This window comes from Bubalus kerabau, chromosome 22 (assembly GCF_029407905.1).
Source record: "Bubalus kerabau isolate K-KA32 ecotype Philippines breed swamp buffalo chromosome 22, PCC_UOA_SB_1v2, whole genome shotgun sequence".
NCBI classification, from domain to species: domain Eukaryota; kingdom Metazoa; phylum Chordata; class Mammalia; order Artiodactyla; family Bovidae; genus Bubalus; species Bubalus kerabau.
The window spans coordinates 2,336,290-2,359,704 of NC_073645.1; the positions used below are offsets into that span (position 1 = coordinate 2,336,290).

The window sequence follows — 23,415 nt, forward strand, 5'->3', positions numbered from 1 at the left end:
TACAAGAAATGGGAGACAGAAAGGCCTGGGAGAAAGCCCTACAGGGTCCCACTCAGTTTCAGTAACTTTAGATATTGTGAAGATGTGTCTTGAAGACAAGTTCAACTAAGTCATGTGCACTACTTAAAAACTGGTACACACAATTTTGGGATCAACTCTATCTACTGTAATATACAAAGCAATATGTTAAAAAATACCAATGAGCATATTTAATATAACACTGATGTTTGGTTTTACTGACTCCTGTTACTTCCAAGGTAATTCTGGATTCTACATGACTGATTACTACTGTTACCTTTGTCAATTTCCAACTCTGTCTTCATATATATATATATAAACTATTCCTGTCATTATCTTCAGTTTTCATATTCTTTTCTAAATCAGCAATGAAATGCAAAGTTACTGGTCTGTCTTTAAAGAATATTACATAAACAAAAACTTGTCTTCAAATTTTTGCTTTTAAGATTATATAATTTAAAAGAGGATATAATTCTTATTTTTCTCTCTAAAATAGTTTCTTTTGTAACCGTATGCCTGGTGATTGAGAATGAGGAAATAAAAATCTTTCCATGTCTTTGATCTACCCTCATTATCACTATTTCTGCCAAGGATGTGTGTTTAGTGTTCAAGAGACTTGGCATTATGTGCTCCAATTCCTTCAGTGTCCCCAGTTCAAGTGCTTGCCACTCCTTGATGAGAATTCTGGAATATAACATTTTAAGACATCCTTCATGACAATTTAAAATCTCTTATTACTTTGATCTAAATTTCAACTATTGGTTTCCTTAATGGATTGATTAAATATCCAGGAAGATGAATACAAAGAAGTTACTGTCTCTTTATTACTGACCTGGCCCATTTATAATTGAATTAACATTCAAAGTTCATTTTGATTGAAAACACAGAAACTGTATTTTCTTAGTATCAGTACTATGATCAAGAAAAAAACCAAGGTCATAATAGGCTTTTCCTAGATTGTTATTAGGAGATTAATGTAGCTTAATCACACCCATTTTACTTTCTAGGCTAAGTAATATTAAATTGTGATTAATTCTTCTTTGAAACTTACAAGTACAATCTGCACATACATGATTTTGAGAATAATTTAATACGTTAACTTTGACATACAACTATATTCTAATGTCAGTTTTAAATGTTAAGAAACAGATCCTTAAGAGACCAAAATAACCCTCAGGCCATGAGATTGGTTTTTTGTTTTTCCTTTTTTGTTTCAACAGATGTGCACCACAATGGTTCCACATGTAAGGCAAATGCCGTGAATATGAAAGCTATAGTTTACCACACATCTAGAACCCAGAGGAGGTGAATTAGACGGAAGTGGTAGTCATTCTAATTAAGCAATCAGGAAACATCATGACAAGTTGGTTTGCAGCATCAAAACTGTCCATTTAAGTGTCTTTTTTCTTAATGATCAGAGGTCCCACGTTGTCTCCAGTTTCTTCATTGTGTTTTGTGTGAGATCCATCACAGAGTGGGAACTAGGAAGAGAAAGAATGTGAAATGTCTAACTGCAAAGTCAGTATTATGTTTGGCAGAGTAGCGTGACACTTAATTCACATATATAACATAATAACTCAGTAGATTTTTCTTGGCTACCTTAGAGATGGTTTTCTGAATGAGCATATGTAAAGTGTACACACTAAGGAGGAGGAAGAAATTGACTTGTGGATAAAACACAGATCATTAACTGCATTTCCATTTGTGATATCTGCTTATGGATGTAAAAAACCTTTTTTATGTTTATGTACTAGTCATATTTCCTTTCTAGTGAATTGTATTCCTGACCTATCTACTGGAAAGAGTCTAAGTTTATAATTTGTTCAAAATCAATCTGTTCATTATCCTTGCTAATCAACTTTATAGCAGTTTTTCACCCAAACCCTTTTTATTTTATTTGTTCATATCCTTAATTTCTCTTTCATACAAATAAGTCAGTATTTCCCTTGTTAACATCCATCATGGAGACTTCTTTCTCCTGGAGATGTGATAAATTTCCATTTGTTTTCAAGATCTCACATTTTAGATAAAACAGACATTTTGGTGTCCAGTGGGAGGAAAGGGGACAAAACTAAATATTTAACACGGTGTTTCCCAAAGTGAGCTCTGCAAACTAAGAATCCCTGCAAAATATTCTGATTTGGTTTCATTTCATATACAAAAAACATATACAGTTCTCCTGGTTAACAACATATATTATTATTTTAAAGAGGATCTACTATTAAAAACACACACACATGGGGTGGGAGTTGGGAGGGGTGGTTCAGGAGGGAAAGGACACATGGATACCTGTGGCTGATTCATGTTGACGTATGGCAGAACCAACACAATAATGTAAAGCAATTATTCTCCAATAAACACATACACAGATACACACACAATTTTAACCTCAAATTTCCCAGGCTGACTGGATTTACAAACACTTCTTTGCTGTCCATTATCTTCATGTTCTGTGGAGTGCAATTTGCAAAATGCTGTTCTAATAGCACTTAAGAACCTGTTGCTTCCGTATTATTAGAAGTGGTTGCCTCCCAAATTGTTATATCTTTATTCAAAATTTTATCAAAACTAAGTCTACATATAAAGTGCTTATTTATAGGTTCCGCATTATCATAGTCATCAGCCTACTTCGAGATAATGACTGTGTTTAAAATTGCTTCAGTATTAGGTAGGGCTGCTTTTCCTTCACATTTTTTCTTTGTTAAAACTTTCTGATTTATTCTTTACCTATTTATTCTTCCAAATAAACTTGAGAGTTTTTCAGCCAAGTCCTATTTTATTTCTCTTCTGTTCTTCATCCTTAGGTCTCATGCATTTTTCTGATATGAACATTTCTGCTTTATATGTTTTACAGGTATTAAGTATATATTTTCATATCTGACTATTCTTGATATATATCACATATATATATAAATATATATTTGTGTGTGTGTGTGAGTGCCTGTATATCACTTGTTTTTTGCAAGTATATCCTTTTTATTGTTAAATGATAAAAATAAGAACTCAACAATGTTTTTAGGTGTTTCTCAGGATTTTACAATTATCAGTAAATCATTTTCTTTCCTTCTATATTTTACCTTTTATTTTTATTTCATGTCAAATGATGATACCTAGAATCTTTGTTTTATTCTTTTTGTCTGGAACGTACCTTCACTCTAGAATCTAGCTTCACTGTTTGGTATAAGGTATACTCTTCCACTGAAGGAACCTATTTAGAAGAGTAAAGTGCTAGGAGTCTTGGTCTGAAGAGTAAGATCACCTTATTACTCCACCAAGGAAGTATAATTTTCAGTACCTGAAACTAGACAATGATGGTATATAATCTTTAACCTTGATGAAATGTGTCTAAGACTAAAATAATATTTAGTTGATATTAAAGAAATTCAATCTTAATTTTACTATCTGTATATAATTCTGAGAGGCAGTAAATTAGTTAAAAACTACCTTGGAAAAAACTCAAGGTATCATCATATTGTAAATTTCTAGATGTAAAATCTATCCTGGGGTAGCAATACAAATGTGATATATATGAAATTTAAATTGTTTCTGTCAATAAGATGTGGCACAGTATATTCATACTACAAACAAGTCCTTGCAGCAAAAAGATTAACTCAAGCTTTCAGGGTTTTCTTGTATGGATGACAAAACAGGCCATACAAAAATCAAATGGAAATGTATTCCACAGCAAAGAACAGCATTTCAAAGTGACATATATTTAATATACAAACACAGGTGATTTTACAGTGAGAAAAAAGGTTTGCATTGTAAAAAAAAAAAACCCTCCATTTTCATAAATAGGGATTGAAATATATACACTACTGTATATAAAATAGGTTAACTACTCGGTTAATTTATACAGGAAAAGAAACTAGAGTGTATATACGATACGTATAACTGATTCACTTTGCTGTACACCTGAAACTAAGACAACATTGTAAATCAATTATACTCTCCACCCCTCCTCCAAAGGGCTTCCCTTGTGGCTCAGCTGGTAAAGAATCCACCTGCAATGCAGGAGACCTGGGTTTGATCCCTAAGTTGGGAAGATCCCCTGGAGAAGGGAATAGCTACTCACTGCAGCATTCTGGCCTGGAGAATTCTATGGACTGTATAGTCCATGGGGTCACAGAGTCAGACACGACTGAGTGACTTTCACTTATGTTTCTCCTCCAGAAAAAAGGAGTGACTAAGTAGATCATGGCTATTTCTTAATTAACTTTTATGCTTTTTAAAAAAAAGTATATAAAGCTTTGAATGCCTTTAAAATGTAAACTCAGGATTCAAAATCATTCTGTTCAGAGGCCAATACATCTTTTAATAGTACTTCCTATATTACCTAATATTAGTCAGAATAATTTCCCAAACTTCATGTGAAGATTAGGTATTCTGTATTTATCTATTAGAGATTTCTTATTTTAAGATGATGAAAAGATTCAACTTTTTATTTTCCAACAAACAACAAAGAGCCAAAATGAGTTATTTCAAGAAAGGATTAGAAATTTCATAATATGCTATATTAATGAAATATATTTATTAAAATTAACTCATATTTCTAAATACAGTATAAACGAATGAATGGTAATTATTGGTACAAAAATTCAAGTGGCAAATTATCTGACAATATTGTGTTTTTCAGAAAGTGTCTTATTTCATTTTTTACCTTTCTGTGCAGGAGAAAGAAAACATGTGGTGGATATATACTTTTGAGCATAATCTAGAAAGTACAGCAGTTTTGTATTAAATAATAATATAATGAAAACATGAATTTTATTAGCCCTCTTTCATTTAAAATTTTAATTTTATTTTATTTTTTTAAACTTTACATAACTGTATTAGATTTGCCAAATATCAAAATGAATCCGCCACAGGTTTACATATTTTAAATGTGTTAAAAATGTCAAGCAAAGAGCTGAAATTTAAAAAAAAAGGTATATTTAATTCAGTTCATGTAGTATCAATACTTAAAAGAATCAGAAAATTGATGAGAAAACATTTAGCTCACAGATGATTCTAAACTTGTTCTAAGATGTCACTGTTTGTTTATTAACAAATCCTGGAGAAAACTTTGAGAATTAAATTGGCTGCATTCTCTGTATGTCCAGAAAATATCCTATCATTTGTTAACCCAATTAGAAAATTACAAATCCCAAACAGCTTTACAACTAGAGAATACAGGGTGTGGAGAAGAGATGGGAATAAATGTTTAAGGGAAAAAACCCTAGAGATCCTTGTTCTCCTCTTGGAAAGTTAGCAAACTTGGCAGGATGTTCATAAGAAAACACAAAATGTTGTTTCTTCTTAATGGTTGGTTCCCACATCCCAAATTAAGCTGTTTCTGTTTTTAGGGAGATTCAACATGGAGATAAATAAATACTCCTTGAATTATCTATTCTAGTTGCAAAAATTAAAAAAAAAAAAAATTGAATCTTCCTTCTCTAAACTTTGTATTTTTAATTAGAGTTTGGATTATAATTTCCAAGGAGGCTGCCTGGGGCAATTTGGCTCATTACCATAAATTGTTCTGAGGAATGAATTTGCTTTGGATGAGAAAGAAAATAAAAGCAATGAGATCTTTGAGACTACAAGAGAGAATATGACATTTTATACCATTCTTATATACTTAACTTTAGCAATGTTAAGCATAAGATAGTAGATATAATAGGAAAATACATAAGAAAAAATTAAGACTTACAAGACTGTCTTCATATGGATTGGGCAAGCAATGTAACCAATGTTTAGAATATTGTGTCTGTGAGGAAAGGGAGTCAGTGCAACACACCTCTAACCATTAATGGGAGACTTTCCATAATCACACCCCAGCCCCTCAAAACAAAAACAAACTCACCACTAACAAAAAACCCCAACTCAAATTCTGAAAGAAAATGACTCTCCAGTTACATTTCAATTTCAGTTGAGCTCCTGATATGAACTGGCTCATCTTTCCTCTTATTTCTTAGTCTGCTTTCTCCTTCAGTCCTTGTTCAAACTTTCTCCTGGCTACCTAATGATCACCACATAACTCAGTAAATGATGTAACCTATTTGAGGTGCGTAAGGGGCTCCCTGGTGGCTCAGAGGTTAAAGCATCTGCCTGGAATGTGGGAGACCTGGGTTCGATCCCTGGGTCAGGGAAGATCCCCTGGAGAAGGAAATGGCACCCCACTCCAGTACTCTTGCCTGGAGAATCCCATGGAGGGAAGAGCCTTGTAGGCTCCAGTCCCTGGGGTCACAAAGAGTCGGACACGACTAAGCGACTTCACTTTCACTTTCACTTTCAGTGGGTGGGAATCTAGTAAGACTGCTGAACACTGTTCCCTTTGATATCAAGTTTCCCTCACCTTGTTTCGAAAGACTACTTCTTGTTAAGGGCGAATCTCAAATCATTGCTTGTACTTTTGTTTCCTTCCAGTCTCTTACCACTGTCTCAGATGGGATTTCTCCTTGTAGTTGTTTTAAAATCATTTCCTTTGTATTGGCTCCTTTTTCTCTCACTTTACTTAGGGATAGCCCTTTTGTGAAATACTATGAAACAGGCCAGTTTCTGAAGAGAAGAGGCCACACCAGGGGGGCGGGGTGTGGGTGGGAAGAGAGGAGGAATGAAGCATGTTAAAAGCATGTAATTTCTGAACATGACTAAGAGATCTGATTCATTAGGTCTGAGAAAACTGCTCAAAATGTTAGAAACACACAACAGGTTACTAGTGACTGTACCTTAAGAATGAATTAGAGGGAAGATGGACAAATTTAAGAGTATGGGATTAACAGATGCAAACTACCACACATAAAAAATAGATAAGCAACATGGATTTACTATATAGTCCAGAGAATTATATCCAATATCTTGTAAAAACCTATAATGGAATATAATCAGCAAAAAAAAAAAAAAGAAAGAAAAAAAACCCAAAACTGAATCACTACACTGTACACATGAAACTTACACAATATATTTTTTTAACTTTTTATTTTGTATTGGGGTATAGCTGATTAACAAGCAATGTTGTGATAGTTTCAGGTGAACAGCAAAGGAACCCAGCCAAATATATACACTGAAACTTACACAATATTATAAATTAACTATACTTTGATAAAAAAAAGAATGAATTAAAATTGAATTAGTTTATATCACATGAAACTATTTTTTGGGGGGATAGGAGCTTAAATTTTGTTATATTATTAATATTATAAAAACTCGTTTATATGAAGAAAAACTACTGAATAAAAACTCAATATAGCCATCTAATCAAAGTTATCAGTTATAGGCCTTCTGTGCATAGACATGTAAATATATGACTTGGCACCTGTGTGACAACCTTAAAGAACCTCAGGAATGTGCGGAGTTTTCAAAAATTTCTGGAGAACAAGCACATCCACTAATTTGAAAAGCATTCAAAGTGATCTCTGAATCTACTCATGTGGGAATAAAAAGTGCCCAAGCTTCAGTGAAAATTCAGAACTGACAAATCATAGATGCAAAGAGGATTAATAATGACATAAAAGACAAGCTTAAAAAGAAAGAAGACATTGAGAAAACTGAAACATTTAAACCATTAGCTTGTGTCCATTTGTGATTTTTCCTGAAATACTTGAGATTTTAGTTTGTAAAAGCCCACATTTGCTTTATTGACCCTTTGTTGCTGTTTTTCAGTTGCTTAGTCATGTCCGACTATTTGTGACCCCATGGACTGCAGCATGCCAGGCTCCTGTCCTTCACCACCTCCTGGAGTTCGCTCAAGTTCATGTCCATTGAGTTGGTGATACTATCTAACCATCTCATCCTATGCCACACTTTTTTCCTTTTGCCTTCAGTCTTTCCCAGTATCAGGGTTAATCCCAATGAGTTGCGTCTTTGTATAACGTGGCCAAAGTATTGCAGCTTCAGTTTCAGCATCCATCTTTCAAATGAATCTTCAGGGTTGATTTCCTTTAGGATCAACTGGTTAGATCTCTTTGCAGTCCAAACACCCAACCAAAGCAAACACTCTTTACTTGGCTTCACTCAAGCAGTCATCGTATTTTTCTTTCCATGCAGTGTCATATTTACACATTCATACTATAATCAACTTGGACACAGCTCCTGTTCTAATTATTCTGTTCAAATGATGCCAAAAGGTCAATTGCCTAATTGCTTAACCTCATAGTCTTAGTTTAATAGTCTATTCACCTCCTTGTCTTTTGTACACACTGATGTTCATAACAAAATCTTCTTTGAAACTTTTCCCTTTTTCACTCTGAAGCCATGATATTACTAGTTTTCATTTAACTCTGGTGTCCATTTCATCTCCTTTTTTTGACTCTTTTTCCTTTTTAGAAGACACAGAAAATTCTCCAGATTTCTTACTTAGCCCTTCCTTGATTTTTATCTGTACCAAGGATCTGCTGCATTCCTACACTTGGCTCACAGTTCTGCTGATTGCTATCTCCAACCCTGATGTCTCAACTTTAGTCCCACACTTCAGACTGCTGTATGTTTCTATTCGAATGTCACCTTAATGTCACTCTTTGAAATTGCACTTTTCATTGGTGTCCTGAAAAATCAGCCATTCACTCCAAATTCCTTATTTCTATTGATCACACCATCTGGTCTAACCCTACAATCCTATCTTAAGCAAGACACTTCAGTGAGCTTCAGTTTTCCTCCCTCAATCTTCCACACAAATCATTCACAGCTAATCCTTCCTTCAAAATGTTTCATATATCTGTTCGTTTTTCTTCATTCCCACAGTGAGCACTCTGGTTTAAGTATAACTTTATGTCTGAACTCCCTGACAGGGAGCTCCCCCATGTCAGGAGGCAAACTCCTTTCGAAGGTGAAACAGGAGGGAAGGGCACAGGGCACAATCTTTAAAAGACTGATGTAGCCTAAGGACATGACATAAACTGATTAGAACCAAACAGGTCCAAGATGGCAAACAAGTCGACTTCCACTAGAACTTAAGCCTCCATATAAGATCATTGGAATACTGGGTTCTAGTCCCCACCACATGGGCTACAGTCCCAAGTAGGGTTCTGGCTGGGTTCGAGACCCTGCACATGGGTTCAACTCCCAGTTTGAGGTGAACCATTTCCTTGGTACTTAAGATTTTTGATTCAGACTTATTCTTTTGAGGAAGGAGGTACAAGGATCAGACTAGAGTCTTCATTGATTCATCTTCCCAGGGGGCAATTGAACTCCTATGGATATCACTATGTCTTTCCAGAAAATTCGAGCCCACAGTGTAACAAGCTCTTTCTTTTATTTAAAGCACTCATAGTGCACCAACTGTACACATTTATGACACCTGCTGTTTCACTATTTCAAGTGTTCTCATGTATGTATCTAGTAATAGAAGCTAAATGAACTATTTTAGATCACTAAGAATCAATACAACTCTGGACTTAGAAATTCCTTAATTTCTAAAGATATTACTTTTTATATCTTGGTGAGCAACTAGCGAATGAAACCTATTATAGGTGTTAATTAAAAAAAAAAAACAAATCTAGACTATAGAATATTATTGAGGATTATTTTCTAGCAACCTCAATAGTACGTATAAACAATCCCACACTCCAAATGAACAGTGCTCTTCTGAAGGAACAATTTGTTGTAATGGGACTATTAATTTTTGGTTCATATTCCGTATGTTCATCAAGCAGTTTTCAAACAGAATGACATAATCTAAGTGGTGTGTCACCACTGGATTATACAACATCAACTGCAGCCAGAGAAGGGGGTAAGTAGAATATGCTTTCTAGTACCTGGTATGTGACTTTTTCCTTATCTGCAATATGTAATTTGTGATAATGGCTTTCCACTGTGGGACAAGGTCCCTGATACAACATGGTTTCAGAAATAGATACATCATTTTTATTGTCTATGTTCTTAGGCCTCATCAAATCTATTTTATATAAATGCTAAATAGTGTCAGTACACACAGTATGCCATCGTATTTCTCTAAATATACCAGAAATTTTAAAGTCATTCAATGTATGAAGCTTTTCAAGATGACCTTAGAAGAACATTTTACCATCTTTAGATCACTAGCTGTCATCACTATCTAGAAGCTGCAGGTATCACAGAGATACTTCCAAATGGAACTTGATAAAATGCAATTCTCACAAAAGAAAAAAAGATCTTGTGTTAGATATTTAAATACAGGAGTTGCAGCTTAAAGAAAGCTTAGGATACAGGGTCAGTACATATGTACTAGGTAAGAAATCTTCAGGGGCAATTTTCTAATAGTTTCTCTTGATATTTCTTTTTTTTTTTTAAACTAGCATTTAATTTTTATTTATTAAAAAAAAACAAACAAAAACAACCACCTTATTTTCTATTGAGGTATAAAGTAAAGACTAGCATTTAATTTTTATTTATTAAAAAAAAAAAAAAAAAAACAACCACCTTATTTTCTATTGAGGTATAAAGTAAAGACTCAGTTATGTCTGACTCTTTGCGACCCCATGGACTATACAGTCCATGGAATTCTCCAGGCCAGAACACTGGAGTGGGTAGTAGTCTTTCCCTTCTCCAGGGGATCTTCCCAACCCAAGGATTAAACCCAGGTCTCCTGCATTGTAGGCAGATTCTTTACCAGCTGAGCCACAAGAGAAGCTCAAGAATACTGGAATGGGTAGCCTATCCCTTCTCCAGGGGATCTTTCTGACCCAGGAATCGAATCCAGGTCTCCTACATTGCAGGAGGATTCTTTACCAACAGAGCTACTAGCTGATTAACAAACAATATTGTGATAGTTTCAGATGAATCTCTAGATATTTCCAAAACTTATCCTAGAATCCAGGAGCTTGAAATCCCAAGAGGAGAGAGAGAGAGAGGAAAAAAAAAAGACCTATTTCTCTTTGTATTTATTTATTATTTTATTTAATTTTTTGTTTCTCTTTTTATTTAGGCTGTGTACTCCTTTTCCTGGGACAGTGGACACTAAGACAACTTGGGGAGGAAATTCTAAACATAAGCAAAGGAATTTTTCCTTCTTGTTTGGCAAAGAATATGGTTACATTCACCTAACTCAACGAGGGTGTGATGTAACTTTACTGCATGTTGCTTATACATTTCAGTAAATATATTCCTGAAGAGTACACAGAAAATAGAGAAAACAGAGATTCCATTAAAAAGAGAAAGAAAAGAAGAAGGGATGGTGGCAGTGGTGGTGTAGCTGCTAAGTTGTGTCTGATTCTTGACACCCTATGGACTGCAGCCCACCATACTCCTCCATCCATGGGACTTTCCAGGCAAGAATACTGGAATGGGTTGCCATTTCCTTCTCCAAGGGATCATCCCGATCCAAAGACTCCAGGTCTCCTGCATTTCAGGTGGATTCTTTACCGACTGAGACACCAGAGAAGCCCAAAGAACAGATATCTTAACAATTCATGATGATGCCAGCTTGACAGAATAGTTTAAAAAGAAATGTTACATTAAAAATGACATTGACATAAAGGACTTGTTTCTCTTACCTTTTTGGACCTCCAACAACGGCAGTACACAGCTTTATCTCCCAAATCCTCCATATCAAAAGCATGTACTACCTTGGGGTTATCTTTCTGGATGTGAGGGTTTACCATAGATTTGTTGCGATGATCTTTAACATAAAATCTTTTGTAAGCTAGATAACCAATTGCAGCTGTTCCAGCAGCAATGGTAACAGCTGCGATCCATTCAACTAGAATAGGGAAGGAAAACAGGAATAATTATCAAAACCAAAATGCATACTAATAATCTAACAAGAACGTTCAGGAAATCCAAGTTTTGAGTATTAAGTATCCCAACAGTCAAAGGTTTTTAATGTTAACAAAATGATCAAAACACACTGGTGTAGTAGTCCCTTGTTAAAACTTTCCCCAGCCTTTATGGAGGCAATTGTATATTTTCTATTGAGTGATGTTAGCTAAATTAATATAGAAGAGAGAAACTTAAAAATTATTTCATGGTTGGAGAAGGAAAAACAAGGCTTAGTAATCATTTAAAAGTGTTCATAAATAGATTTAAAGTAACCTGTGAGCCTGCACATTGCTTAAAAAAAAAGCAAAAAAAAAAACCTGATACATAACGAAATTCAGATTACAAACAAGAACCCCTTATCCCTCTTATTATCAGGAGGTGATTATGTTAACAAAATGACTCATCAGAGTTCATTTAAATAGGTCCTATAGTCATTTAAAAAGGAATAACTTCAAAGAGAAATGCTATCCAAAGAAAAAGCAAGAAAGGACAAAATTAAACCAAGCCTTAATATTAAACATTCAAAGGAATATATCCAGCAGTATTCTGGTCTTCAAGTCATGCAAATTTTTTTTGTTTTTTAATTTCAAAGTGTCTCATTAAAATAAAAACCAGAATATACTAATTTCATAGAAAAAATAATTAATATAATTAGTTAGATTCTCCTTTAATAAATTCTAAATTTCCATGATCCACTAGTGGATGATCTGAATTCTCTACAAATTCATTTTAAATTTAATGACTGTTTGTATGGCTGAGTCCCTTCACTATTCACCTGAAACTATCACATCATTGTTAATAGACTAAACCCCAATACAAAATGTTTTCAGTGTTAAAAAAAAAAAAAAAATAACTAAAAAAAATGACATTTTCCTGCCCAATTATTTGCTTGACTAATAGACCATCTATTTATTCTTTTTTAAAGTAGCTTTTCAAGGATCCTTTGGAAATCCAAGCACTTAACAACTACCCCAGTTCCAGAGAATTGTGGAGAGAAGAGGGTGCTGCATAGTCTGCTTAGCCTCAGCCTCAGAGGAGAGTTGTCTAGTCCCAGCATGGAGTGGACTGTAGGAAAAAGTTGAACAGGGGTCAGGATAAACACACTGGACTGCGTCCCAGCATTTCCTGAGTCAGATCTTCTCAGTGTTTGAAATAAGTTCCCAGACTATCAAATAAAGCCCTAGAGAGATAAGTACAAAAAACACATTCCAAAGCCAAATAAAAACATAAAATGAATAATTAACTGTATGGCTTACTTGCACTACTGAGTCAAATTTCTTATTGTACTAATGTGAGTAATCACTGAATCTAATTGTATCTTACATAAAATTGGAGCTCATTCTTACAAAACTCTAATGGAAGGAAATAGCCATTCTCACACTTAGTTCCTTTTATCTTAGTCTTCTCTTCTAGCTTGTTTAATAATTTAGTTTTTATCAAGTGTTTCTAATTAGCATGTTCCTTGGCTCCTGTTTTCAACCACAGTATTTTTATCTGCGAAAAAATTTAGTTTGTTTTTCTGGCAACGTAACCCTTCTATTCCTCCCTGCTATAATCCCCTAAAACAAACATTAACTTTATGCCCTTCCCATGTGCTGCATGACTGCGAAAAGTTAATAAGTCATTTGACAGCTTCAAACCTTTGGCCTCATTGAAAGATATTTTCAGCTACACACCTTGTATAGATTTGTCTTGAATGCTATGTTTCATTAATCAAAAATTGTTAAAAAAATATTTCTTTATTACAAATTTTTTTTTTTTTTTCCCTCAGTGATAAAGGATATATATTTTTTGTTTTTGGTGCCACTGTGCATCTTATGGGATCTTAGTTCCCTGACCAGGGATTGAACCCAGGCCCATGGCAATAAAGGCATGGAGTCCTAACCTCTGGATTGCCAGGGAGTTCCCTGCCTTGAATTTTACCTGCTTCATGGTATCATTCTGTGGCAACTCCAAGCAGGGCTGACACTAGCTCTGATTTCTAGTTTGATTCAAGATCTTCCTTTCTGATGCATTTTTTCAATCATGGAATTCCCTTAATAAAATGTTAGGAGGTATGGGAATCCACTTCTTAGCTAAGGGAAAGCCACTCTGAATAGCCAATTACCCATCACAAAATGGGCTAAAATAGAGCTTCGAAGGTATATATTCAATTATGTCTTCTGAATGCTGAATCCTTAGGGCAAACTTAAAAGCGGGAAACAGCCAAAAGACTGAAATAAAATAATTCCCTAAATGCTGTTGATCTTAGTTACTACTTACTTTGGAGGTGAAATTTGAAGTATTGCTAACATATTTGTTCTAATGGCGCCTACATATTATATAAATGTCTGAGATTGAAAAACAACTACAATTGGCTAGGATTAATTTGTCTCAAAACATGTACTCTGTTAACCTAACCCAAGGAGGGTCACTTATGACAGTATACAAATTTCACGGCACCATATGTGTGCTAGGGAAATGGCTTTGCATTTGCTCCAATGAGTTTGATAGATTCATAGAGTCACATACGGTCTTAAGAAAACAACTTCCATCCCTCCCTCCTTCCCAAATTCTAATTCTCTAACCTCATTAGAGACAAATATAAAAGTTCCCAGAATAAGAAAAATGTTGCTGTTTTATCATTTCATTACTGCAGCCTGAATCAGTCTTTCTGGCAAAAAGCTATGGATGCCACTGGCAACTCTAGGGAAAAGAGAGAAAAGGAAACTATACGGAGATAGACGAGAATAATGATGGATTTCAAAGTCAACAATTACAATGGACAAAGAATTGAAAACCGAAGACATTAAACAGATAAAAGCAATAAGCAAAACCCAAGTAACATTTAGTTCTTGATAGTGTATACATCTATGAACAACAGACACAATCTCAGGGTAAACAAGGGATTTTATCAAGATCTAATTTCTAAAGATATTTCAGTTGGCACCTTTCAGACATTCTTTCAAAATTGGGGTCCAGAAATATCCTGAGCTTTATTTCTGCCTCTTCTAGTTATCCTTACTTCCCTTTTTTGTACGCCTCTCTCAATGTACAGTAGTGCTATAAGATCAAATCCTTCCTTTGCTTAACCATGCTTTCTATCTACACAATTATCACATATGCCAATATAGAAAACACAAAAAATACATTTCTAAATAATCCTTCCCTTTCTTACTCTTCCCTTGGCTTACACTCTTTGTATATAATCTTTGGTTTTCTTAGTATTAACTACAGATAGAGAAAACATCAACTGATTCCCAAATCCCATACCCTCATTTATAACTCATTTCTTAACTTTTCTTTACTGTGGGAATCATTTGCTTTAACCCAAGACAGAAATCTCACCCTGCTTCTTTTCCTTTAGCCCCTTTTCGGCCCCAAACTGTCCTCTCCTAACCAGTGTCAACTGCCATGGAATCAGAATGTACCCTCCACCTCAGGAGAGGGGGAGGGGAGCTGTGTTTAAGTCTCTGCCTTTCTTGGGTCTCCCTCAGATCTGTAGGCTATGCCTGGTAATGTTTTTCTTTCCAGGACCAGTGTACAGGCAGTGTCCAATGTTAGTTTAATAAAAAGATATAACAGATTCCTAATTTGAATTTGCTACTCCATCTGTCCATCCTACTATCACATTGCTCTCACAAAAATGACTTCTCTTTGGCCTCGTCTTATCCTTCAGTATCAAAGTGTGGAATTCAAATACTTCCTGAGATTAAAAATAAAACTTCATTATGGAATGCTTCAGATCAACATAGAAAATAGTGTAATGAACTCCCACTTACCCTCACTCAGCTCCAACAAATATCAATTCTCTGCCAATCTTGTTTCATCGATAGCTCCCAAGTCCCTTCATTATTTATTGCTTATAACCTATAGGAGCTTCATTATATATTGCTTATAACCTATAGGAGCTATCTCCTTTATTTGCAGTATGATCTGCATGTTCCTTCTCTGATAAAAAACAAATCCTTTAAATGACTCGATAAATCTATTGAACCCAAGCAGTATTTTTATATGTTGAGATTAAATGGAATGGAAAATTATAGTTAGTTTCAATAAGAGACAACAATATAACAGTCAGAGGATTAGTTTCGGTTACATGCATTGTAGTGGTGGTGGCTTCCCTGATGGTTCCGTCGGTAAAAAATCCCCCTGCAACATAGGAGACCAGGGTTGGAAAGATTCCCTGGAGAAGGAAATGGCAACCACTCCAGTCTTCTTGCCTAGAAAATCCCATGGACAGAGGAGTCTGGAGGGCTACAGGCCATGGGGTCCCAAAAAGTCAGATACCACTTGGTAACTAAACCACCACCTCCACTGTAGCACTCAGGGTTTGGGTTACATAACAAAGCACCAGGCAGATAGCCTAACACCTATTTTATACCTTGAGAATAAAGTAGAAGGAAAGGGATTAAAGATGAGAGCAGATTCAATGAGTTTGAGAGATACAGAGGAGCAAGAAGTTTAGTAAACTTCCTAGAAGTCATCTGTTGGGTATGAAGAAGAGTCATTTGAGAACGGGGACTCTGTAGCAGTGAAAGCTGCTTAATGTTTCTTATAGTTTCTAAAACTGCAATAAATATTTGGTGTCCTATATAAAGGGGCTTTTCAGGTGGCACTAGTGATAAAGAATCTGCCTGCTAATGCAGGAGATGCAAGAGTTTCGGGTTCAATCCCTGGGTCAGGAAGATCTCCTGGAGTAGGAAATGGCAAACCACCCCAGTATTCTTGCCTGGAAAATTTCATGGACAGAGAAGTCTATCAAGCTATAGTCCATGGGGTCACAAAGAATTGGACATGGCTGAGCATACATACAAACACACACTCACAGACATTACATGAAAAGTAAGTTTGGTATAAGAATATCAATTATACATCAGTAAAGAAAAAAAGTGGGTACCAAAAACCATCTCTCTGGCTGGGATTGTTGGATTACAATTCCAATTACTCATCCTCATTGCCTCTATCAGATTCATGTCCTGACCTGATCTGCATTCATTTTATTTCTAGCCCAACCATTATTTTTTAAAATTTATTTTATTATTCTTATTGTAATTTATTTATTTAATTTTTGGGTGAGGCGAGTGGCATACAGGATCTTAGTTCCCCGACCAAGGACGGATCCCAGGACCCCTGCATTGGAAGTGAGTGAGTGACAGTTGCTCAGTCATGTCTGACTCCTCGCAACCCCACGGACTGGAGCCTGCCAGGCTCTTCTGTCCATGGAATTCTCCAGGCAAGAATACTGGAGTGGGTTTCCATTTTCTTCTCTAGGGGATCTTCCCGACCCAGGGATCAAACACGGGTCTCCTGCATTGCAGGCGGATTCTTTACCATCTGAGCCACCCCAGAAGCTTACTATTAAGAGACACTTCTAAGTATAAAGATAGGTCAACTTAAAAAGTATCAGCAGATACATGCTTGACTTTATTTTATACCTATAGACAATACATTAGAATATGTAATGAATCCACACACCTTTTCCAAAGGAATACCTGAAACAGAAGTAGCAATAAAGCTGTAAATGACATTCATCAATCAGATGAAATAATTTAGATGAAGCTTTTTTCTAAGAGATTTGCTACTCCATCTGTCCCGAGTCCTAAACACCAGACCCTCAAGGAAGTCTCCCACCCATTATTTTTTTACCTGAATATAAACAAGAATTCTGCATGCATATACACACCCTTTTATTTTTTATTTAACATTTATTTATATCGTGCTTTGTTGTTATGGTAGGTTTAGTTGCTAAGTCATGTCTGACTCTTTTGTGATCCCATGGACTGTAGCCCACCAGGCTCCTCTGTCCAGTGCCAAATACCATCCTATTCCCTTTATAACAATATAATATATACACAAACTATAAAGCATATATATAATTCACTTACTTAACTGAGAAATGCTAAAGCTGAAACTCCAGTACTTTGGCCACCTCATGCGAAGAGTTGACTCATTGGAAAAAGACTCTGATGCTGGGAGGGATTGGGGGCAGGAGGAGCAGGGGACGACAGAGGATGAGATGGCTGGATGGCATCACTGACTCGATGGACATGAGTCTGAGTGAACTCCGGGAGTTGGTGATGGACAGGGCGGCCTGGCGTGCTGTGATTCATGGGGTCGCAGAGTCGGACACGACTGAGCGACTGATTTGATCTGATCTGATCTGAACTGAGAAATGACATGATCATCCTCCCCCAAATCAAAAAATTTAAGCTGATTTTCAATCTATAGCAATGAACAGGTTTGGTTTAAAAACAGAGTAGAAGAATTTGAGATCTAAATGGATCTGTCCCTTGCCACACTACAGTATTTGTGAAAAGAAGGCACTCGTAGAGGTGATTTTCAAAGGCTTTGGGCCCCTCCCCATAGTCCTCACAACAATCCTTATGCTTTTAGGTGAAATAAAAACTTTCAAAACTTGAAAATAAGTTGTGCAAATGACCAGCTCTTATATACTGCATTAGTAACTTAAAAATGTCATGCGTTATCACTCTCATTCAGGTAGGTAACTTTTGGCTACAAGTGAATTCTCCAATTTATAGAATCTATTACAAAATTAGGGCACAAGTTACCAGGGATCTGTTACAGAACCTGGCACTACATGAATCAATAAGGCTATTTTAAATTAACTTCTGGACAATCTCTTTACATAACTACTTTCACAGGGAACCAAACCTTGAGGTGTGGTGTTTTATATCTGGGCAAAGATCACTTCTATCACGCAGCGGGTATACATTATTATACTGACAATTATACTACCACTAAGAGTTGCTATAAAGTGAAGCTCCATATTAATTGACTTCTAGAAAGTCCCTTAATTTTAATCGGACCTTCTGTGAAGTAACATTTCAGAAAGCTAGGTACCAGCACTAGGGAAGCAAGGCTGAGAAACGTCAAGGCTCAACGAACTGTTTTCAATCCTCTCTCCTGGACTACCGCCACCGAGCGCCAGATGCCAGAGGCGTAATTGAAAAAAAAAGAAAACAAAACAAAACAAAAAAACACACAAAAAACCCAAACTGGTAAAACTGAAGACCTCGGATTGGGTTTCTTCCTTTTAAAAAAAATGTGCAAAACTAAGATGTGATTAGTCATGCCTCGCTTGAGAGCTGTAGGAAATCCACGTTTTCGCTCCACGGTGATTTAAACCTTGAGAAGGGGGAAGGGTTTTTTGGTTTGTTTATTTGTTTGCTTTTGTTTTCACCTTTCCTTTTTCCCCAAGCCCTGTGACCTAACAGAGAGGAGTTTCAGGGGAGAACAAGAAAAGCTAGCAGCGTAGCGGGATCATTAGGATTTAGGGTTTAGCTAGCTAGGGGAAACGAGGTCTAGACCTGGGTAGATACCTGCATGGCTCCCATGGCACTCATGCCCCGCGATCGTAGCCTGATCTCACCCCCTTGCCCCATGCGGCTCGGGGAGCCTGCAGGCCCGCGGAGCTTTTGCCCTTCTGTATTTCAAGGTTACGGGACTGGCGGGAACGCACGGCAGCTGTATCAGTCCAAGGAGGTGCTGAGTAAGCTGCAACCAGTGCGCAGGCCGCCAGCGGCACCCACTCCCATGCCCCACTTCACCTCGTACGCTGGAAGTCATAGTCATGGCGCCGACGCTTGCAAGGGTGTGCACAGGAGACTGAGCACAAACCGGCTCGCGCGGACAGCAGGAGTCAAGGTGCGACAGGCGTACGTCCTAAGGGCACTGACTCCAGGCAGTTACCGCGCAGGCGCCGCGACTGTCCGTCAGCACGTGTGTATTAAGCACCCGGGCTGATACTGAGCATGCGCGGAGCTGAGTCCCAGACCTTTAGGAAGTGTTGAGTACGGAATTTGACAGCCCCAAGAGGAGCGAGGAGGAAGAGACCGAGAGAGGTAGCAACTGAGTTTGCGCAATCCTGAGGGGCTTGGTCCTGGAGCCCAGGGGACCCACCTTTGGAATAGAGAGTCCGAGCCAGGTTTTATGTCTCTCCCAGGTGTGCGGATTTATGAGGGCAGATTGTGTGTGCTGATATAACATTTGCCATAGACGGATATCTAAGATTTCACTCCCAAATTTCTTGCTTAGTCTGGTACCTGTAAGGCCAGGTCCAGTTTTCATTTGAAATGCCAAACACAGGAACCAACTGTGGTGTCCCATCCCAGAATCTCCCCCTCGCTCCCGGTGTGCACACCCTCCCCCCTTTTTTTTTCCTGATTTCGACACAATTCTCCATCTATGGAGCATCTTGGAACTTGCGCTAAGGGTCCAGTGGGAGAGAGAGAGAGAGAAAAAAAAAATCCTGCTCATTTCTTTTAAAAAACGTGCTCACTTAAAAAAAAATTAAGATTATTTCCTATCTTCTACAGTCTGAAATTAGTGTCGGTTTCAAAATTTTTTGAATAAGTTGTTTATAACTTGTTATAAGTTGTTTAGAGGCACCAATTTGGTGAGGAGGATAGGATTACTTAAAGGGTGTTTCGAAGGCTGCCTGGTTTTACTCCTATTGTATCTTTCCGGAGCGGGAGTTGGAGGGAGGTGATTGCGGTAAAAGATGGTCTCCCAAGACACCCAGGGCAACGCTTCTGCCTTCCACCTCTTAACGAGTGACTGACTGCCCCTTACAACTGCAAGAACCAGACGTCTTTAAGCCGGGGACGCGCTGAAGCGCGTACTGAATGAAAGAAGGAACAGCCCGGGCTGCACCAAAAGGCCCATCGGGTAGGGGTGAGAAGAGCTCCGCTTGTGCTTGCCCCTTCCAGGTCCTTCCGCTCTTCCGGGCAGCGCCGAGCGCGCGCCCCGCCTCGGGGGTCCCGTCGGGCTGCCTCTGGGCATGCTCAGTAGCGGCGGCTGCCGCGGGTCTCGCAGTAGGAAGCTAGCGGCGGAGGCGGCGGTGCAGGCGGCGCTGACGCGCACGCGGCAGCTAAGGGGACTGGAGGACGGCGGGAGGGGGCGGGGGCGCGGGAGGTGGGGCTGTCGTCGCCGTCAAGGCCCCGGGGAGCGCGAGGCGCCGCCGCCGCCGCTGCTCTCGTGCTTGGAACTGTCTCCAGGGCTGTGCCGGGATCGGCAGCCGCGGCGGCAGAGAAGCGGGAGCCTAGAGCCGCCCGGAGCGGAGAGTTGGGCAGGGGAGCGCCCGCGCCTCCGCGGCGTCATGGGTCCCCTCCCCGGGCCACAGCGGGCACCAGCCGCAGGAACCCCCGGGCCTCCTCGCGGCCGAGCCTGAGCGACCCTCGGGTCCTCCGGAGCCCTCTCCCTCCGCCCTATTTTTCCCCTTCTCTCGCCGCTGCCGCCGCCTCAGCTCTCCGTTATGGCAACGGAGCCGCCATCCCCTCTTCGGCTTGAGGCGCCCGGCCCCCCAGAAATGCGGACCCCACCGGCGAGCGAGACCGCCCCCGAGGGCACTCCGAAGTCGGCGGGCGGCAGGCTCCGCTTCCTCAACGGCTGCGTGCCCCTCTCGCATCAGGTGGCCGGGCACATGTACGGGAAGGACAAAGTGGGTAAGTGGGGGTGGCGCGGGGCTCGCCGCTCCCCTTCCGCCTTCGCGAGACCCCGGCCGGCGGAGGCCCCGGGGGGCTCACTGACCGGGCTGGACGCCTGTGCTGGTGTGCACGCCGCACCCTGGGTCTCTTTCACTTCCCCCCAGAGCCTCGCGACCCGTGCAGCAGGGGCTTGAAAAGTGGGGCGATTTCTGGGATGTGGGGTGTCGGGCCTGCAGTGGGAGGTGGCGAGAGAGGAGTGTCTGGTCTCCCCAGGGAGGGTGGATATTGATTGGAGACGGCGTTCGTTGTTAGTGAAAATAAGGAACTTCGTTTTTACTGGATGGGGAAGTAAATTCTCCCCTGAGCACAAGGTCTGTTTATTATAGGCGGGTAGCTAGTATTGCAAAAGAAAAGGAATGAAACGCAGATGATGCTAATCTAAGTGCTTCTCTTTTCGGTGCAGCTGCATAGCTGGAGGGGAAGGAAAAACAGTTTTGTTTTTTAATGTTTGTTTGTTTGGGTTCTGTTTTGTTTTGGGAAAGCTTGTCCTGGTTTATCTCTCTCCCCCGCCCTTTGGAGAGGTTTTTCTGATAGCTCTTGGATTTCTATGGGAGGCGTGGTTTCAGTAATGCTGAAACTCGGATTCACGGTCGAAAATACACTCTGCTGTTGTACTAGGATGGTACACAGTTAAGACAGTCATTCTTGATCATCTTTTTAAGACTGTATCTTTAGCCTGTGTAATACATTTTTTGAGTCACAGCGTTTAAAGCACAATCCAGGGCCTTTTTATTCTCTTGGTGATGTAAAAGTTCAGTTTAGGAACTGGAATTCACCTAGCTTACTCACACTGGTTCCTAGGCCATGATTACTTGGGGAAATCAGATGAGTATGTGAGTAATGCGGATCTTTGACCTGGAAACCACTGAGGACGATTTGGTTTATGCTGGTAAGATGATTCTGGCTTAGGCTAGTAAGATAATACTGACATTTTGAGGTGAGATAATAGGCCAAGACTGGTTCAGTGACAAACCTAAGGTTATACAGGTACTGTGTGGAGAATATGGAAACCAAGGGCCCTGCCTCGTAGCACGTTTTCCCCACCATGTTCTCAGGTGGCCCAGTGGTAAAGGATCAGCCTGCCACTTCAGGAGACTGTGGAGATGAGTTCCATCCCTGGGTGGGGAAGATTCCCCTTGAGGAGGAAATGACAACTCACTCCAGTATTGCTTGGGAAATTCCATGGACAGAGGAGCCTGGCAGGCTGGCTACAAGCCATGGGGTCGCAAAGAATTGAACAAGACTGAGTGAACACACATACATTGTGCTTGCAGAAAACCACTCAAACAAGGATTTTTGAAAATGGATGGGACAATGTATGTATGTTAATTGTCAGAGAACAACATTTTCCAATACTTTTATCTACTTTTCTCTTTTTCAAAGTTAGGGGTTAATGATTAGTCAATTGTATTCCTTTCTTCCCTTTAAATTGTTACTTCCTCAGAGGCTGAATCTTTGTATTCCAGTAGCCTCCTGCGTGGCCTTAGGCTCAGTTAAACTCCAGAAATGTTGAAAGAGTGAAAATTATCAGTTCTTTTGATACACCCTGGTTAGGAAAAAAATAATTGTTATCAAGTGCTTAGCTTAGGTGTAAGGAAACATTATCAAGGTGCTTAGAATAGAGACATTCTCCTATATGTTCCCTCTGTTAATGGAAGTTTGAGAGTAATTATGGAATACTTTTTAATAGATTTATACTACATACCTATTGATTTATATTAATGAATTATAAGGATGATATTCCTAATAACATTCTAGAGGCATGAAAAAAAATAATTGTTTCCCTGAGGGCCCCTAAGATGGACTTATGTACAAAGGAGAACGAACAAAATATCTGAAATTAAACCACAAACACGTTAGTGTAACCACTGCTTATCAAAGTATGTAATAATGAACCTGTTCAGAGTTATCTCTGACTAATAACTAATGTACCTTAAAGCTGCATTGCAAACAGTGACTGAAAGAGTTTGTCATCCAAATGAACTAATCAAAGTAGTATAGATTCTAGAAGCTGGAGTCCTTAGCTTTATTTATTATTACATTTAACTTAAAATGTTATTAGTGAAAGGACACCTGAATGATGATAATCTACTTTATTCATAGCATGGATAACAAGATGGTCAGTAATTCGAAGTTCAAGTTTATTATGCCTCTGTACTATCATAAATCACTTAGAGTTGTAAAGTATATCTTG

General features: G+C 38.6%; 2 protein-coding genes across 16 annotated transcripts in view; one reads left to right on the top strand and one right to left on the bottom strand.

Annotated features, from left to right (window-relative positions):
• Window positions 1–1,089: 1,089 nt before the first annotated feature.
• CISD1 (CDGSH iron sulfur domain 1) lies at window positions 1,090–19,472 on the bottom strand. Of its 3 annotated transcripts, none has more exons than XM_055560484.1 (4): window positions 19,284–19,472; window positions 12,704–12,798; window positions 11,469–11,674; window positions 1,090–1,499 (listed from the first exon to the last, which is right to left on the bottom strand). In XM_055560484.1, exons 2-4 carry the CDS (start codon window positions 12,741–12,743, stop codon window positions 1,410–1,412), a joined length of 336 nt encoding a protein of 111 aa, XP_055416459.1. In that variant the 5' UTR covers window positions 12,744–12,798; window positions 19,284–19,472; the 3' UTR covers window positions 1,090–1,409. The 3 variants fall into 3 exon arrangements, with proteins under 3 accessions (XP_055416459.1, XP_055416458.1, XP_055416460.1); XM_055560483.1 differs by lacking the exon at window positions 19,284–19,472 and adding an exon at window positions 17,191–17,258; XM_055560485.1 differs by lacking the exon at window positions 12,704–12,798 and having other exon boundaries at window positions 19,284–19,468.
• Window position 19,473: 1 nt separating this feature from the next.
• The window catches only part of IPMK (inositol polyphosphate multikinase), a 54,060-nt gene continuing 50,118 nt past the window's right edge, over window positions 19,474–23,415 (top strand). For 6 of the 13 annotated variants that reach the window (XM_055560468.1, XM_055560470.1, XM_055560476.1 and 3 more), the window contains exon 1: window positions 20,643–21,179. In XM_055560468.1, coding sequence (XP_055416443.1) covers window positions 20,990–21,179 — 190 coding nt within the window. In that variant the 5' untranslated portion in view covers window positions 20,643–20,989. The other 7 variants (XM_055560478.1, XM_055560479.1, XM_055560472.1 and 4 more) reach the window with 5 other exon arrangements.

Coding starts and splice junctions, on each gene's coding strand:
- CISD1 (XM_055560483.1), bottom strand. CDS start 17,243: ATGTCATTTACAGCTTTATTGCTACTTCTGTTTCAGGTATTCCTTTGG. Junction 11,675..12,703: donor CACAATTCTCTGGAACTGGG/GTAGTTGTTAAG, acceptor TCCCTATTCTAG/TTGAATGGATCGCAGCTGTT. Junction 1,500..11,468: donor GTTGTTGGAGGTCCAAAAAG/GTAAGAGAAACA, acceptor TTCTCTTCCTAG/TTCCCACTCTGTGATGGATC.